Source organism: Bombus vancouverensis, chromosome 6, assembly GCF_051014615.1.
Source record: "Bombus vancouverensis nearcticus chromosome 6, iyBomVanc1_principal, whole genome shotgun sequence".
Taxonomy (NCBI): Eukaryota; Metazoa; Arthropoda; class Insecta; order Hymenoptera; family Apidae; genus Bombus; species Bombus vancouverensis.
This window is the reverse complement of record NC_134916.1, coordinates 2,173,614-2,190,944: the sequence shown is the minus strand read 5'-3', so window position 1 is coordinate 2,190,944 and position 17,331 is coordinate 2,173,614. Positions and strand designations below refer to the sequence as shown.

Here is a 17,331-nt window from a genome sequence, read left to right as displayed (position 1 = left end):
TGATATTCGGCCTTAAATTACCATACTATCGCAAGCAAACGTGAGAAAAGAATTTGCAATAGACTTTTCTGTATCTCAATTAATAAGGAGATACGATCATAGGAATAGATAAAAGAATGGTTAAATAATAAGCTTAAATATTTAAGGAAGGTTTTATCATAATTCGATAAAAACTACAGACAACGTCAAGTAAGTTAATAAAAGAATACAAAGAAAATAAAAGATGTTCCTTCTGCTGAATTATTATTGCATTACGCGTGCATTGCATCGCTTTCCCTTGACATTCTAATCCAGGAATAAAATCGATCGTTTGCGTTCCAATTCGAAAGTAGATCGCAAAACTGAACAATTACTTTTCCTAATAATCACACGGCTGCGCGCTTCCTGTCTATACTCCGTAATATAAGAAATATCGAGTTTTCGGATTGCAAGCGTAAAGAGTACATATTATTAACGGAAAATGAGGTTACATGGAACCCTTTCATAAAACGTTCCACTTTTCTTTGTATCCAACACATACGCTATATATACGTTAAACTCGATTGTTCGAAATAATAATAACAATGTTTGACTGGTTATTGTTATATGGTGAATGTTTTGCGATTTCAATGACATCTCGAGTCGAAGTTCTGCACATAAAAGAGCGATTCGATTTTCGGCAAGGAATTGTATCTACAATTAGTCAAAATACAAATTAATTTAATAGTAAGAAATTCTGAAAAGAAATTTTTTCTGTAGCCTTCTATAAATTACGTTTAGATTATTTTGACACGGACTTTACACAAATATCTTTATGTCTTATTAGTGTCTCCTTTGTTGAAACGTATGTATGTGTCAATAAATATCAATAACAAGAAGTTATTGTTAAGATGTCGTTGATAATAACTATACATATACATAAATTTTTAAATAATTCTTAGAAAATAGTAGCTGAAGAAAACAACAAGTGTGCTAACAATCATTTAAAGATTTGAATTAGACTTTGATGATGTTTTAGAAACATATCTAAAATTTTGCTATTTGATTTTTAATTAGTATTGTGTGTATCTTACGTAAGTACTACTCGCAATGTAATAAACATGAGTAATGGTATATTCATCAATATTGATAAACAAACGAAAGAGATAAACATATTATTAAACCATAATGTCTGTGAAAAAATAATTTATCTACAACTCCACAAAGGAAAGTAATATAGCAATTTATTACGTCTTTTAAGTAAATCTTCATTTACAAGTAAATATGCATATCAATGGATCACGTATAAGAGAGGACGCTACATATATGACAAACAAAATTCTCAATTCACGTTACGAAAAGCAGCTAAAGATTTCAAAACATTATTCGTACGTGAAAAGAAAAATACAAGATTTTTATTTTGTATATTTGTAAGTACATACATACATATTTTTCTATGGAATTGCTTTGTTGATAAAACAGAATGATCAAACATAGATCACGTCAATGTAATAGAAAATAGTCGTCATAAATAAAGCCACGTACTCGTGAAAATTTAGTTAGTTAATTTGTGAAATCTATTGGATATTTTTACTTCCAAAATGTAAAATTTTAATAGAAAAAAGTTTTAATAGAAAAAAAACAATTTTAAGCTAACGCTTCATACGTTTTAGTAGAAAATATCCATACCGACAGTTCTTAGAGTCAGATCTACAATAGTCAACAAATGTAAGAACAGACGAGATATGTATAAGTCGCTTAATCTGTCACATAATGAACAGCGATGAAATCGCTCGTGTAATCAATCAATTATGACGATACCACCTATGATAATGGAATTATCTGAGAAGTATATATCAATCTCTTACAATACCATGTAAAATTCATTACCTTAAAACTGTTTATGGAAAGAAGCGATAATATTTATAACCTTAATAACGTGACATGTGACATTTAATAAATAAATAGGTTGTATCCTTTTATTATATCGTTCATAATTTTTATCGTAACTTTAAGTTCATATTTTTAAAGTGTACAATATGGAAAAATTTTAATCGATAGATAAATACCGATAAACATATAATGAAACAAGTCTGGCAATTTACTTTAATCTTGTTCCTGTGAATTACATCTAACTCGAATTTATAGTCAATATTCTAAACCTCTCCCGCGCGCATTAGATCATTTTCTTAATCAAGAAAATACATTAGTTCTTTGTCATCACATTTTTTTTGTTCCACCATATTACTACTTATCTATTCACCTATCTATTAATGATGTACATATTCGTCAGTGTTTTATTCTTAAATAACTTCTACTGTTGTATGTACTATTTCTCATTAATAAAAATAATTTGTGTAATGTAAAAGAATTATTTGATATTGTAAGAAACAGAAGTATAATGTAAAAGTTATTATAGGTTGAAGGCAATGAAAAGTATACTGTGAAACTAGTTTAACTTAATTACGTATGTTTAGTTATCTATTGATAATTTTGTAAAATACTGTTAACAATGTCTGACAGTATTTTAAACGAAAAAGCTGAGAATTGTGTTTCTCATGATCCTGAATATGACGATACACTGGGTGTACCTGATTCATTAGAAATTACTATAAATGAAAATGAAAATATTAATTCTAATAATGATACCGATAATAGTGGTGAGTTTATGACTTTAGTTCAATATTTCTGTGTTATTTAACTGACTTCCTTTAAAAATAACATTCTAACTATGTTAGTAAAATGTATTGTGCATTGTTTACTTTATTTAAACTAGAACGTCCTGGTGTGATACCTTTTTCTGCTATACACGACTTACCAAAAAATTTTAAAAGCCAGTATCGTAATATTTTTATTCCTGGTGAAGAAGTGCATGTGGACATTATAGACAATGAACGTAGCGTAACAACACATCCATTGAATCCAAATTTGTACACTATCGAATTTAGGCATGGACCATTTATTTGGACAATTAAGAAACGATACAAACATATCCAAAATTTGCATAATCAATTGAAAATATATCGCACCAGTTTAAATATACCTTTCCCAACTAAAAGTCACAAAGAAAGAAGAACTAGTTTGAAAAGTTTGGGGGATACAAAAGAAGGGAAAGGTCGTAAAGGTGCACTACCAAGGTATAAAGATACATTTAAAAAGAAAATACGTTTATTTATTGTAAATGACCAAAAAATGAGACAAACTATTTTTTTTCAGATTTCCAAATAAGCCTGATGTTTTAGTACCTTATGAGCAACTAGAACATAGGAAAAAAGTATTAGAAGAGTACTTAACTAATTTATTAAAAATAAAAATTTATTTGCATCATCCAGAAACAGTGAGTTAATAATTTGCATTTATTTATGTAATGATTACTAACAAGTATAAAACATTTTCAGGTCGATTTTTTAGAAATCTCACATTTGTCATTTATAGAAGATTTAGGAATGAAAGGCAAAGAAGGAATTGTTTTAAAACGAACTGGATCAGGTGCAAGAAGTAGATGTAACTTTTGTGGTCTTCTTGAGGGCATGTGTTGTATTAGATGTACTCATTTCTGCACATTTCTATGTAGGAAATGGCATTCTCGACATCTTGTTGTTAAAGATACTTTTGTTGCCTATATTGAACCGAAAAGTGGTAGCATTAAATCGGTGATTCTAATGGATAATGGTTTCGGAATCAGTTTTGGTCTGTATACAACAGGATTAAGAAATGGTATACAAATAGTAAATCTCAGTAGGCACATACTAATTAAGTGCTGGACAAGAAGAAAGGCTAAAGAATGGCTGGAATTCATACAAGAAGTTAGTAACAGGGAAGGTAAGTTCTATGACTAGTGCGTAATGTAAAACTTTGAAAACTTAATTAATAAGTTATGTTAGTACAGGTCGAGACTTTATACAATCGAATCCGCACAACTCGTTTGCACCTTATCGTTCCCCTATTCCAGCCACATGGTTTGTAGATGGATCAAGTTATATGTCTGCTGTTGCAGACGCGTTAGAAGATGCAAAAGAAGAAATTTTTATTGCAGACTGGTGGTTATCACCTGAGATTTATATGAAAAGACCAGCTATTCATAGTGATTACTGGCGATTAGATAACATTTTACAAAGAAAAGCTGTGAGTATATCATTAAAAACATTGTGTTTATTAATTATTTATACTAATATTTTTAACACTCTACCCTATTAATACTGACAAAAGTTGAGGATTCTTGGTAAGGCTAATGTAATCTTGAATATAACATATAATGCTGTCAAAAATTGAAAGAAATCACGTGTATATGTTAGAATAATCAATTCTTTATTTAGTTTGAAGGAATCAAAGTATATATAATGATCTATAAAGAAGTAGAAGTTGCACTGGGCATAAACAGTTTCTATAGCAAGCAACGTCTAGTTGAAAAATGCCCTGAAAATATAAAAGTATTACGTCATCCAGATCACGCGAGAGTGGGGGTGTTTCTGTGGGCACACCACGAAAAAATTGTAGTTGTTGATCAAAGTATTGCTTTTCTTGGAGGAATCGATCTATGTTATGGTCGATGGGACAACAATGAACATAGATTAATAGACTTAGGTACATGATACTTGAAATTAAATACCGATCATTGTTATTAATTGCATTTAGTTTTATTGTTTTCAATTACAGGCAGCACCCATCATTCCAGTATTTATATTCCATCTAAAGGTAGATTTACCAATACCAGCAGTAAAAAGGTATCAAATGCCAATGTAAAGAAGCATGTTTTATTACCATTGGCTATTGCAACTAATACAGTTGTGATGGCTACTACCAAATCTATACCAGTGTTGTAAGTTTCTTTCTTATTATTCTCCATAAATTTTATATTTCAAATTTTCTTTAAGTTTGGCTCGGCTACTCATTTTATTTTACTTTTTGTTTTTTTCTTTAGGCCAATTATAAATAATAAGACGTCGATATCACCATTCTCGACATCACAGTTAAATGCTGGCGATTTATTACTATTACAACCAATAGAAGAATCAGATACTATGAAATGTGATACACCTAATCTGGAACGTAAAAATTTATTTGGGATGGCAAAAAACACCATGGATAGAATGAAACACAGTATTAAGTTGAAAAGACAAGAATTAATTAATATGGTGTATAATCCACATGAAGAAGATAGTGATGAGGAGAATGTTATGACTACGTAAGTTTATACTTCAGAAAGATATGTATCAAAAACTGAATATATTTTTACACCAATTAGAGAATATCACTGACATTTTCAGCTATGCAATGCAAACTCCAATTGAAACTAGTCAGTCACTAGTGTATAAGGAAGATGAAGTTTCAGAATATCCAGGTGTGGCTAAATTATGGCTGGGAAAAGACTATGTAAATTTTATTGTTAAAGACTTTAATGATCTCGAAAAACCTTATCAAGATCTAGTAGATAGGAGCAACACTCCCAGAATGCCATGGCACGATGTAGGAGTTATGGTACAAGGTGCAACAGCAAGAGATGTTGCCAGACATTTTATTCAACGTTGGAATGCAATTAAGGCAGGTTCTAAGGCACTTTCTAATTATGTAACAATCTAATAATTAAATAACATTTATATAATTTATATTTGTAGATGGAAAAAGCAAAATTAAATTCATGTTATCCATTTTTGCTTCCAAAAACGTACAATAATTGCAGTAGCTCTGTACCATTTATTGAGAAATCTACTATACACAACGTCAACTGTCAAGTATTAAGATCAGTTAGTTCTTGGTCGGCTGGTTTTCTCGACTCACAAACAATAGAGCGAAGTATTCAAGAAGCTTATATTGAGGCTATTAGTAAAGCAGAAAGGTGAAATTAATTTTTAAAAACATGAAAAATGATTAATTGCCCTACTGCTATTATAATACACATTTTTCTATTTCAGGTATATATACATAGAGAACCAATTTTTTATAACACTTGCATCCATGCAACGATCTGCAGTAAAAAATCGTATTGGAGAAACATTATTGAAACGCATTTTAAGAGCACACCGTGAGGGTGCAGTATTTAGAGTATTTGTAATAATGCCTTTATTACCAGGTTTTGAAGGCGAAGTTGGAGGACCAACTGGTACTGCTCTACGTGCTATTACTCATTGGAATTATGCTTCTATATCAAGGTAAAATTTTATTTACAACTTATTTATATTTATTTGGTAAACATTATAAAATTAAACTGCAACTAAAGATGAAAAGTGAATGAGTTGAAAAATTGGAATTATTTGTATTATAAATAGGGGTAAAGATGCTATTTTAAGTCGGCTAATTGAAGCAGGAATAGAGGATCCTGGAGAGTACATTACATTCCATGGTTTAAGGACGCACGCAATGTTAAATGGTACATTAGTGACAGAATTAATATATGTTCACAGCAAGCTATTAATTGTGGATGATAATACTGTCATCTGTGGTTCTGCTAATATTAATGATAGAAGCATGACAGCAACAAGGGACAGCGAAATTGCAGTAATAATTCATGTAAGTATTATTTTAACTGACTCAACTGTGTAATTTTTTATCATTTCAATATTAACTATTCTATAATTTACAGGATCAAGAATTCGAAGAAGGAAGAATGAATGATATACCGTTTCCTTGTGGTAAATTTGCAGGATCATTGCGGAAACAATTAATTTCTGAACATTTGGGATTATTTAAAACAAATGAAGATATAGATGTAACTGATATAATTAAAAAATCATTCTACAAAGATGTATGGTGTGCTAGGAGTAATCGAAACACAGAAATCTATGAAAAAGTATTTCATGTTATTCCGACAGATAAAGTTGTTAATTTTTCTATGCTAAAGCAATATCAAGATGAGGAGCCACTTTCTTCTTCGAATACACTTTTGGCCCAAGAAATGGTTGAACAGATTAAGGTATGTTTTAAAAAATTATTATTATTTTTATTATTTTAACAAACTTTATCATTTCATTTTTAATTTTATTTTAGGGTCATTTAGTAAACATGCCATTGCGCTTTTTATGCAATGAGGATTTGAAACCAGCTGCTGGTACAGTAGAAGGAATGATGCCAACAGCACTGTGGACTTAAATTTTTGACATTCGAATCCAATATTAATGAAATCAGTGATTTTAATATTTTTTACAATTGTATACAAGTTAATCTATTTTTAAGTATTTTATTGACCAAAGTACAAACGATCACTCTGTGCTTATGACTAGATATTTCATTATATGTATAAACTGCTAGAACTAAGGTTGTATATCACTATTACTTAAAAGCATTTAGAATATTTGAGAGCATAAAGAATTAAGATGAATAAAATGCTAATGAAAATTCAGGTCAAGGTGATGCTTGGATTGTTACTTATGCATTAAATTGATCATAATTGTACTTTAACATTCCATAAAATCTAACTCTTTCAAAAAGGAAACGGGTTATTAATGTTGATGTGGTAACAGTTACTAGTTTGAAGATAATTTTATTTCATTAATCATTTAATAAGCTCAAACGTCTTTTATTAATAACATCTTTTATAAAAATGTTCATATGAATGTTTAAGTTTTAACAGTGTGCCTTTTTAAAAGTTGAATTTTATATTATAACATTTATTTTATAATATTATTTATTTGTATTAAACGATATATAAAATAAATATGACATATGTCGTTCTTTACCAAGCTAATATTGTTATTTCCTTATATCTCTGTTACGATTATTCCATATAAATATTTAGTGAATCATTTTTGTATTTCAACTTATCTAAATAGCTAGAAGTTTGATAAATCGAGAGTCAACGTAATCAGTATTGTGCTGTATAATTATGTGTTCGGATTGACATTTCCAATTTCTAATGTCAAGTCGGTAAAACACGCAGACTTAGAAAAGTATGGCAAAGTCATAGAACACCTGTAGATAAGCGTAAACTAAATAACGCAACAAGAAAACTAACCAAAATCCTTAAAAATTATAGAAGTTATAGAATTAATCCGTCGTCTAAATCCCAGAAAAGCATTGGGACGTGATCAGATAAGTAACAAAGCTATCAAGGAGCTTCCCATAAAAGGGGTTGTTCTCATCACTTCTATTTTTAATGCAATTCTTCGTCTTGAATACTGTCCTAAGTCTTGGAAAATATCATTGATTACTCTTATCCCTAAACCTGAAAAACCAATACACGAAACTAGTTATTATCGCTCAATTAGTCTTCTACCCACTTTGTCCAAACTATTTGAGAAGATGCTAATGAAACGACTCTTTCCACTCCTAAAGGATTTGAAAACAATGCCAGATCATCAATTCGGTTTTCGGAAGCAACACTCTACGATAGAGCAAATTCATCGTCTAATTCATAAAATCAACCAAGATATAGAAAAAAGAAAAATATTGCTCTGCGGTATTTCTGAACATTCAGCAGGCGTTCGACAAAGTGTGGCATAAATAACTTTTGTTCAAACTAAAGAAAATCCTACCACACACCTACTACTCCATCCTAAAATCCTATCTAACCAATAGACAATTCATGGTTAAATATGCCGGGTTCGTACCGGCTAAAACCTCCACGGTGGTCGTCCCGACGATTGGTAGGAGTGCCCTGGACCATCTACGTATTACTGCTGGGGCACTCCTTCGTCTTCTCCCTGATGGTGCAATCGGGAGCTATCCTTAATTGATTGGGTCGTTAGGAGGGACAAGTCCGAGGAGGGGAGGGGGCAGACCCTCCCCGGCGTGACGGCACCCTCGATGGATGATGACTTCTCACCCTTTCTCTCTCGGCGTGGCTCCTTTACGAGTTGCTCGCAGTAGGAGCGGACGGCGATGTACTCCTGTTCCCACCTCAGCATGGCCTCTACGATCGCCTCGGGGGCCAAACTCTCGCCGATAGCGAGCCGTAGGGCACGGCGCAGTTCCTTCCACGCCGGGCAGAACACCCGTGTGTCCTGTGCCGTGTCTTCCTTTTCCTCGCAGTGATGACACATGTTGGTCACCTCCCGTCGAATCCTTAGCAGGAACTCCCCAAACGCTCCGTGCCTTATGCGGCCTATTGCCAAACATTGGCGAAAAGGTCTTTCTTGTTTGAGTTGATATGTGTGGAAGTTTGCGTTCAAGGTTTTTAGTAACTTTGTTACTTTTCTATAGGAGTTTGGGTTAATCGGCAGAATTTTTACTTGGTTATTGGAGGAACTCATTCTTTGTTTTAAATCTTATTGTTAGTTCCAAACCTTATTTTTAAGTCTAAATATTAAGCCTTATTTATAATCTTAATTTTAAGTTGCGTCGTTAGTTTTCATCGTTATTGTCAAGTTTTGATTCTAAGTCGCAGTGTTTATTTTGAGCCTTAGGTTTAGTATATTTGTGAAGATCGAGTCCTTGATTGATATATGTAGTTATTCACGGAAGGTGATCTTTTGTTCTTTTTGTTGGCTTTTGTCTCTTCCTATTGGGCATAATTTTTGATAATTAATAATTAATTTGAGAGCATACAGATGAAAGTAGAAAAGATTAAAAAATTCACATTTTTATGTTTCAGACATATGAAATTACAATTTTATTCCAAACTAATTAAACGAACCACTTGACTATTATTGTTTAATAATTTATTATTTTGATAGTGCAATGTACATAATGCGCATAGTGCACAGTATTTTATTATTTTGATGGCTTTGTAATTTTTTCTGAAGTATTGTAGAAGTATAAAATTTTATACTTCGTTGCGATTATAAAATATTCTGTGATTATAGGATATCCTGTTTTATATTTTGTTTGCAATTTTATATATATAAGACTATGTAATTTTAAATCAAATCAGTACTATATACTGAATCGATTATGTCGCATGTGGCACGAAAATGGTAAGGGGATAAAAAATTCTCAAAACGTAAGACATGAGAAAGCATTACATGTCACATCTATTCTATGTCTCGTCTGTGTCTATACATATAACCTGCGGTCGGCTTTAATTTCTGAGATATTCGTAAATATTACCGATATCACTACAATATATTTCTACTTCTACTTATAGTTGTGCATCTGGTAATTAGTTACCGATTGTTTTTTCGACCAATAGCGGGGAGACGTAATCGCGAGGAGAGACGTCAACGGGAGTCGTAAATTCCCGTTACGATTATAACAATCGACACCACGAATTGATCGATCCCCTGATTTCCATTGAGATAATAGGGGTGATTGAGTTTGTATAACACTGTGATTCACAGAATTATAAATTATATATTTCCAATACTTAGATTACACTGATGAGCATAGATAAATAGATAATCACTTATCACACGAAGATAAGACAGATATGTACGTTAGAGCAGGGCTCTTATAATTGGATTTAGTGTATTAGTGGACGTAGCACTATAATATATTTAGTAGAGGAGATGTATGCTCGACAATACCGAGACCCGACTCTCGCGTTATGCTAAGACTGCCCCGATAGGCATTAGCTTTAGACTTAGTAGTTGACTTTTCCAACGATGTAGAAGTGAAGTTGAGTGACGATACTGTGTCGGAGGAAAGCTAGTGATGAGTGTGTCTAGCGCACGGGACCATCGGATTTGTTCATGCCATTTTAGGTCAGGAAGTGAGGGCAGTATACATTGCTTCGGATTGGATAAACGAAGGTTTATGGTGGACTAGGAAGGGTCTTAACCGCCCTCGATAGAAAGTTGCTAGTGGGAAGCATCGTGCGTGAGAAAAACTAACTTTCCCGTGTCAAGCCGAGTAAACAATAGTCTTTAGAAAGTGATTTAGAAAAGACATTCGTTGGGTCTGAAGGACCTTAGCAGGCAAGTTACTCGGGTTTATGACGGGTGCTTAGGCTATTCAGGGTACGCCGTACGGAAGAGCGGACATCTGGTGTCCGTCTGGCCCGCGGTGTGTGACCTGGGCGAGGCAGAGAGTCGCCCGGCGTAACACCGATGTTATTTATATTACAGATGTTAGTATATTACAGAAAGTAATTCACTATATTTGGCTCATTGTTGCTATAATCTTTTGCTTGCCGTCTTCTGAAGACCGCAATAAAAGTCGAATCTTTGGTTTCAAAGATCTACAATTCGGTGGCAGTTTCAACGCCTTTCTAATGTTCATAACCGATGTATTCTAGTTATTTGTACTTAGTTATAACTAACTACTCTTTTTAGAGGTATCTGTCTTATATTTGGCACGCAGTTTGTCCTTCAGACTATTATATTTAATATTTGCTTCAATCAATTATTGCTTCACATCAATATTTGCTTTGTGTAAAAAGCACTAATGTTTAAAATAATGTAATAGAAATATATATAATAAATAATAAAAATGCGTGTAACGGTGAAATGTGTTAACAAAGAGCAGCAATTTGAAAGAGACATTTTCAATGTATATATAAATGCAAAATGCAGCAGCATTTACAATATTTATATTGTAGGTGCTTATACATCAGCGATTTGTTGTATATTTGGTCCTTTCTTCTTACTAATTCCTATCACAATAAATGTAGAATATCCATTTGAAGTTGATTATATACCAGTAAATATTATCATCTACCTGCATCAGTATGCTCCCATATTCGCATGTACTGAACATCGTGGATTCGTTATCGAACCTGAGGCCATTGTCACTAGTATCGCGAGTGTCTGATTGTCGAGATTAATTGTCTGAACTGTAATCAATTCCATTATTGTAATCAACTACACCTGTGTTATACCACATCAATGGCTGCGTCCCGCGAAGAATCATCTGACGCCCGCAACCTTACTCCCAGCGTTACTCCGACATATACATGTGTATGCTTTTCTTATGTGTTATGGCGAAATACACTCCTCGTCAAAAAGATAATCCAGGTGTGTTATCTTTAATTTCTCAATGACGCATGTAAAGTTTTTCATCTGTAACGTATAATATCAAAACATTATGAGCTCAGGATATGCGGTTCGTTGAAAATAATTAAAAATATTATGAGGTTTAGTGTGTAACAAAAAAATTGTTTTATTTTAAGAATGAAATGATATTTTTATAAAATTCTCTATTTTTATGTTTTGTACATTTTTTAATACTTAGTATATTTTGCAGGTATTTGTATATTTGTATTTATCATAACTGTACAAAAATCCGCGATTTAACTGTAATGCCTAGTATTGACCTAACAATAATTTCTGATATAGTTGTCCTTTTCAAGCTTAACCTTTTCAGAGTTTACTACAAAAGGTTTAAAAATGTTAAAATCGGCACATGTATATGTACATATCTTTATATAAGTATAATCGCAAGTAAACATATGTATTTATTTCGAATACATTCAAGGTTTGCATGTGTAGAATAATATGAGAATACTGTTAATTGCTTAGTGTTTATACATTAACGCATAGATTATAAAAACATTGAGCGTACTCCAGGATTGTTAAATCCTCCTTTCATACACTCAGGTGGTCAAATACATATACATAGTATATACATATGTATATACATATACGTGTAAGTCATGTGTATATATAGTTGTAATGAAACTAAAATGAGAGAAAAAAATGTTAAATGCTCTTTTTTATATTAAGAGCAATCATAGCTCTTTATTTTTACGCTTGTTCGTTACTCACTGGAAGTAACCTTGATTATCTACAACTGAGAAAAATAAGAAAGTAAGAAATTAAAGAAAGATTCTCAAATATTCTTTTATGAATAAATTGTACACAAATTTTCTTTAATAAAAAGAATCTATTTGATAAAACTACTTATGAATGTATTAAAACATTACTATCACTTAGAACAAAAACAAGATCACGATAAAAATATAAAAATATTGTAATATCGTAAAGTAATTTGAATTAGAGATCGGTTGAAATTAGAAAGAACCGTGTACGTCGTCCTTCTGTGGTTCGTTTACATTTAAGAGCGCCTATGTGACTAAAATCACCTAGTTCTTACAGAGATATGAGAAAAACAACAAACAACGTTAGAACAGAAAGACGGTTTCATGTTTCAAGGAGGGACGACCGAAAGGTCAGAGTATGCGAGTCGAAAAGTGAGTGTGTTGCGAGAGTCAGAGTTGATCGAGACACCGAGGAGTAGAGTTGAGAGAATTGATCGAGTTGTCAGAGTTGCTAGAGAGAAAAAGAGAGAGTGTTAGATTCGTTGTAACGAGAGTTGCCAAATAATTGTGAAGTTATTTGATATAGATACGAGTACCGCATTTAGTTTCAGTTAAACAAACATCGTTTTCTGTCCAATTTATATTTGTATATTTAATTCACTATTAATAAATTGTAAGTAATCGGGAAAAAATTTATATCTTAATTTCCACGATACTACAATATGTATAACAATCACTAAAATCTTTCTTTCTCAATAAATGAGCCTCATGTAAATTATAATTTACATTGTATCTCGATCTAGAAGGAAATCAATGCATTTAATAAACATGTGTTAAATATACTTTATTTCTTAAGATACATACGTACATGGTGTATCTGTTAAAAAAATTGTTAAAGATGTTTTATTAGTTTTAAATTATTTAGTTTAATAATATAATAAAAACTGCCGCATACGCATATTTATATTGATGTAGCAGTAATTCAATATACCCACATGCCTATTAGTGAAGCACCCGAGAAATACTATTGTGATGCAAATCGAACCTGCAAATGCCCATCAGACGTCCTCTGTCTCTATAACCACAGACGCGTGAACATATAAGTTCTGTTGGCTCTCACTAATATTTTTTAAAAATACTTTATCAAATGCTTATTGTTTATGAGTAGAAGACGCTAAAAACAGTATAGGATTTCTAAATGGATATGGCAATCACGTTAAACCACGAAAATCCATAAGGTGATCTGTCTACACTTATATATTGTCTATGGTTCAGCAGCTCTATATGACCGTGGTTACGTCTACTATGTACCTCGTTCGCGGCCGCAGCGCGGCGCGTCGGCAAGCAAGGGCGATACACTAACTTCAGAGACAGTCACGAAAACAGCTTTTTCACGTTAATCATTCCAGAATTCCGATTCCAACAAGACAGCTGTTTATGTTTTCTTCACATTTTGCCTTTCTTAAAATCAGTGTCCTTTCTGGCAATGTGTTGAATACAAATTTTTATTTCTAATAGAATTATTAACGTAGTATAATTTTGTCTATATAATTCTTGCTTTGTTACAAATAAAGATGACGTATTTAAGTTCGTGGGAAGAATTTGAGAAAGGTGCTGAGAGGTTATATCTTCAAGACCCAATGAAGGTGTGTTTTAATTAAATTAATGTTCATTTATACATTTTTTATTCATAAAATATATATTGAAATGTATTCTAGTTAATAACATAAGGTATAGGTTATAAAACATAGGTTATAAATCGTAATTGAGATAGGTATGACATGACATGTCATATTGAAAACTAAACTCTACTTAAACAAATTTTTTAACTAAAAAATATATCATATACAACTGTAAAATTTTTAGAACGTGAATTTTCACTGTATTAATTGGTATATGAATAATACAAATGTATTCTGTGCAAAATATTTATTTATTTTAATACTAGATTACAGGTGAAATAAATAAAGTTTATAAAGGCAGATCACATTTATAAATAGTTCAATAATCATGAAGTCTATAATTTATTATTTTGTCATTTTAGGCTCGGTATACAATGAAATATTGCCATAATAAAGGTGTTCTATATCTAAAACTTACAGATAACAGAACGGTAAGCTTTATCCTTATACAACTTACCTTGTAAGTCTTAAAAATCTACTTAAATAATACATTTATAATTTTCTTCCGTAGTGTCTACAATATAAAACAGAGATAGCACAAGATTTAAAGAAGATGGAAAAATTTATAGGAAACCTAATGAGGCACATGGCATCTAAAGAGAGCTAAATAAGGACTAGATGAGATTAGGGACACTTTTTTAATCAAGGAATAAAAGTGCTGCGCATTTAATTCATTGTTTACGTTGTTCCATTTCATAAGATTCAGTGATTGATGGGATTATAGATATTTAATTTGAATGAGGTATAAAACTTTCTTAAATATACAATATGTGCATAAATGTCTATTTTGTATTTATTTAAAGCTTCATGCTCATTTCGGGCAGTTCCGTTGTCTCCTTGTTAAAGTTCTGAAACAGTATAAAATAAAATGTATCGTGGTATAAATTTATTTAGAAATAAATTTATTTAAAAATAATTGTTCCAAATAAAAACCATTTCAAGGTACAAAAATATGGTATACTAAAATTTACTTGAAAATACCAATACTTCTCGGAAAGTGTAACTGTGTGCATATGTGTAACAGCAGCATGTAGTGCATTAGTTATTAATAAAGCCGAACTTAATTTTAATTTTTTACTAGATATTATTGTAAAAGGGAAGCACGAAGCAATGAAAAGAAGCACTTACGATATAATGGGCTGAAGAACAGCATCCAGAGTAGTATCAACAGGAGGGTAGATTTCTTGATTTGGAGACAGTTCATAGCGTACCTCTCCCCCTAATTGCATTTGCGGCTATACCAAACAAAACTATTTTACTAATTTACTATGCAGAAGATTGTACGATACAACACACTACATTTTACCAACAGTATTTCATTGAATCGATTTTTCTTATCGCATTATGATTCAAAGAGAAGAAAAATGATGTAACAAAATACTGTGGCTAGCAGAGAAGGAAATAGCAAGCCTTAACCACATGTATTTGTAAAAAGCGTTCAGTGCATCTAAAAGATTTTCGTACAATAAGTGCACAATCTTAATAAAGACAATTTATCTGTCATTTAAGATTATAGTAATCCTTCTTTCTTTCTTAAAAGCAAAAAGCTTAAACTACTTGAAGCAAAAGTGTTACCCATTATTTTCTAGTAATATTTTGTTCAAGCAATAACATAGTGAAGTATAATTACGTGTAGAAAGCGGAAGTAAAGAAAATAATGAGTTTCACTCGAAACCAAAATTGATAAACGAAAAATTGACGTCATAAACGAACAAGCGAAAAAATACGTACTACCCGATTAGGTTTAGCGCTGTCGGCGGAACTTGAGCAGCAACTTGAAAATTCCTGCGGTGTACTTTCCCCGAGCCCACTGTCCACATTACTTCCTATTAATATTCTGTTGTTACGAGTATAATAAAAGTCCTTCCTCATATTGCACTCGCTCCTACTACCATCGTAGTATTTTGTCTCGACTGGACTCGGCCTGGTCGGCGGCAAATTATAACTTCCGTCGCGACTATGTTGTATCATTCTTCTGTTTCTTTTGCCAACGGGTCCGATCGTTCTGAAAGTGATTCCTTGACAATCTTGCGATATCACGGCAAAATTTAAGCACAGCCCTGATCGGACACCAACGACATCGATGCATATTTTAGTTTATCAAACGTTCATAACATGGTTAATACATACTACGAGCCATATTGCATTCCCTAACGATACATATTTTTATTCACATTACAACACTAAGTTTTACTTAACAATTTCTCCATTCGTCGATCACTTACATACGTACGCCAATGTATTTAAAAGTCTATAAGTGTTTAAGGAGAGAATAACGTTACTGGCTACCTAAAGAGGGGTTCAGGGAATCGAGTCGACTGGCATGATGAAAATTTCGATCTGGATCGTTGACAATGATTATCTACCAGAACTTCAACACTCCCATATACCGATCACAATTAATTAACGATTAACACGATGCATTATACCATTACATAGAAAATACACAAAACATTTCAAAAGAAAACACACACGTACAAATGCTACAATTGTTTTTAGAACGTATTTTTATGGGACAGCAATGTGCTTTCATGGTATAGCGAAAAGCATCAGTATAGGTGCCAGCCAGGAAATAAATAAACAGGTGCGACAAGCTGTTAATCTCATCGATTTATTAAGGACCTATCATGCTTTAAATAAATAATAGGGGGCATGCTTAAAATAGATCACGTACATGCTCTTAATAAATTAAACAAAAAAAAGAAACACCGCATGCAATGGGAAAAATTTCAAACAATGACTACGGATCCCGTCTCATCCTCCAGTTGCGGAGGATGACTCTGGATGTTGCAGGCCATCTTGAGATCATCGTACCTAGGTAGGGACGATGAGTCTGCGTCATCCAATCGAGAATTGCTAGACTGTAGCACATTGCTAGACGTACATTGTTGTACGGATGATTGTGATTGAACCACCGTATATGGTATCTCTCGTCGTTGCTGTTCAGTCATTCCGGAAGTATCGACTAGCCCAAACTCCAAGTGTCTGCAAAATCAGCCATTGTTTCATTGTTTTACATTATGTCGTGTTACTCAAGGAAATTCATTATTTTTACAGAAACTTCCTTGCATAAATCATTGTGCAAATTGTTTGGTATAAATAATTCAATTTCATTCACACCAG

General features: G+C 32.3%; 3 protein-coding genes across 8 annotated transcripts in view; 2 read left to right on the top strand and 1 right to left on the bottom strand.

The window, feature by feature from the left end:
* Positions 1-1,647: 1,647 nt before the first annotated feature.
* Positions 1,648-7,634, top strand: Pld (Phospholipase D). Its single transcript, XM_033342720.2, has 15 exons — positions 1,648-1,929; positions 2,436-2,618; positions 2,735-3,095; positions 3,175-3,295; positions 3,357-3,780; positions 3,848-4,083; positions 4,275-4,542; positions 4,615-4,777; positions 4,880-5,143; positions 5,226-5,499; positions 5,574-5,794; positions 5,871-6,107; positions 6,225-6,465; positions 6,539-6,868; positions 6,943-7,634. Exons 2-15 carry the CDS (start codon positions 2,471-2,473, stop codon positions 7,042-7,044), a joined length of 3,390 nt encoding a protein of 1,129 aa, XP_033198611.1. The 5' UTR covers positions 1,648-1,929; positions 2,436-2,470; the 3' UTR covers positions 7,045-7,634.
* Positions 7,635-13,832: 6,198 nt separating this feature from the next.
* On the top strand, positions 13,833-15,716 carry Srp9 (signal recognition particle 9). 2 transcript variants are annotated; one of them, XR_013058593.1, is made up of 4 exons: positions 13,833-14,172; positions 14,571-14,639; positions 14,720-14,950; positions 15,290-15,716. XR_013058593.1 is itself a non-coding variant. In XM_033342702.2 (3 exons), exons 1-3 carry the CDS (start codon positions 14,101-14,103, stop codon positions 14,813-14,815), a joined length of 237 nt encoding a protein of 78 aa, XP_033198593.1. In that variant the 5' UTR covers positions 13,833-14,100; the 3' UTR covers positions 14,816-14,987. The 2 variants fall into 2 exon arrangements, 1 of the variants encoding a protein (XP_033198593.1); XM_033342702.2 differs by lacking the exon at positions 15,290-15,716 and having other exon boundaries at positions 14,720-14,987.
* LOC117161279 (band 4.1-like protein 4) overlaps positions 14,918-17,331 on the bottom strand; it is a 62,288-nt gene continuing 59,874 nt past the window's right edge. For 4 of the 5 annotated variants that reach the window (XM_033342699.2, XM_033342700.2, XM_033342698.2 and 1 more), the window contains 4 exons: positions 17,023-17,193; positions 15,940-16,213; positions 15,337-15,443; positions 14,918-15,056 (listed from right to left, as the gene is read on the bottom strand). In XM_033342699.2, coding sequence (XP_033198590.1) covers positions 15,020-15,056; positions 15,337-15,443; positions 15,940-16,213; positions 17,023-17,193 — 589 coding nt within the window. In that variant the 3' untranslated portion in view covers positions 14,918-15,019. The remainder of the gene's footprint in view (positions 15,057-15,336; positions 15,444-15,939; positions 16,214-17,022; positions 17,194-17,331) is intronic. The other variant, XM_033342701.2, reaches the window with a different exon arrangement.

Coding starts and splice junctions, on each gene's coding strand:
- Pld (XM_033342720.2), top strand. CDS start 2,471: ATGTCTGACAGTATTTTAAACGAAAAAGCTGAGAATTGTGTTTCTCAT. Junction 4,543..4,614: donor ACATAGATTAATAGACTTAG/GTACATGATACT, acceptor TTTCAATTACAG/GCAGCACCCATCATTCCAGT. Junction 5,795..5,870: donor GCTATTAGTAAAGCAGAAAG/GTGAAATTAATT, acceptor TTTCTATTTCAG/GTATATATACATAGAGAACC.
- Srp9 (XM_033342702.2), top strand. CDS start 14,101: ATGACGTATTTAAGTTCGTGGGAAGAATTTGAGAAAGGTGCTGAGAGG. Junction 14,173..14,570: donor ATCTTCAAGACCCAATGAAG/GTGTGTTTTAAT, acceptor TTGTCATTTTAG/GCTCGGTATACAATGAAATA. Junction 14,640..14,719: donor AACTTACAGATAACAGAACG/GTAAGCTTTATC, acceptor TTTCTTCCGTAG/TGTCTACAATATAAAACAGA.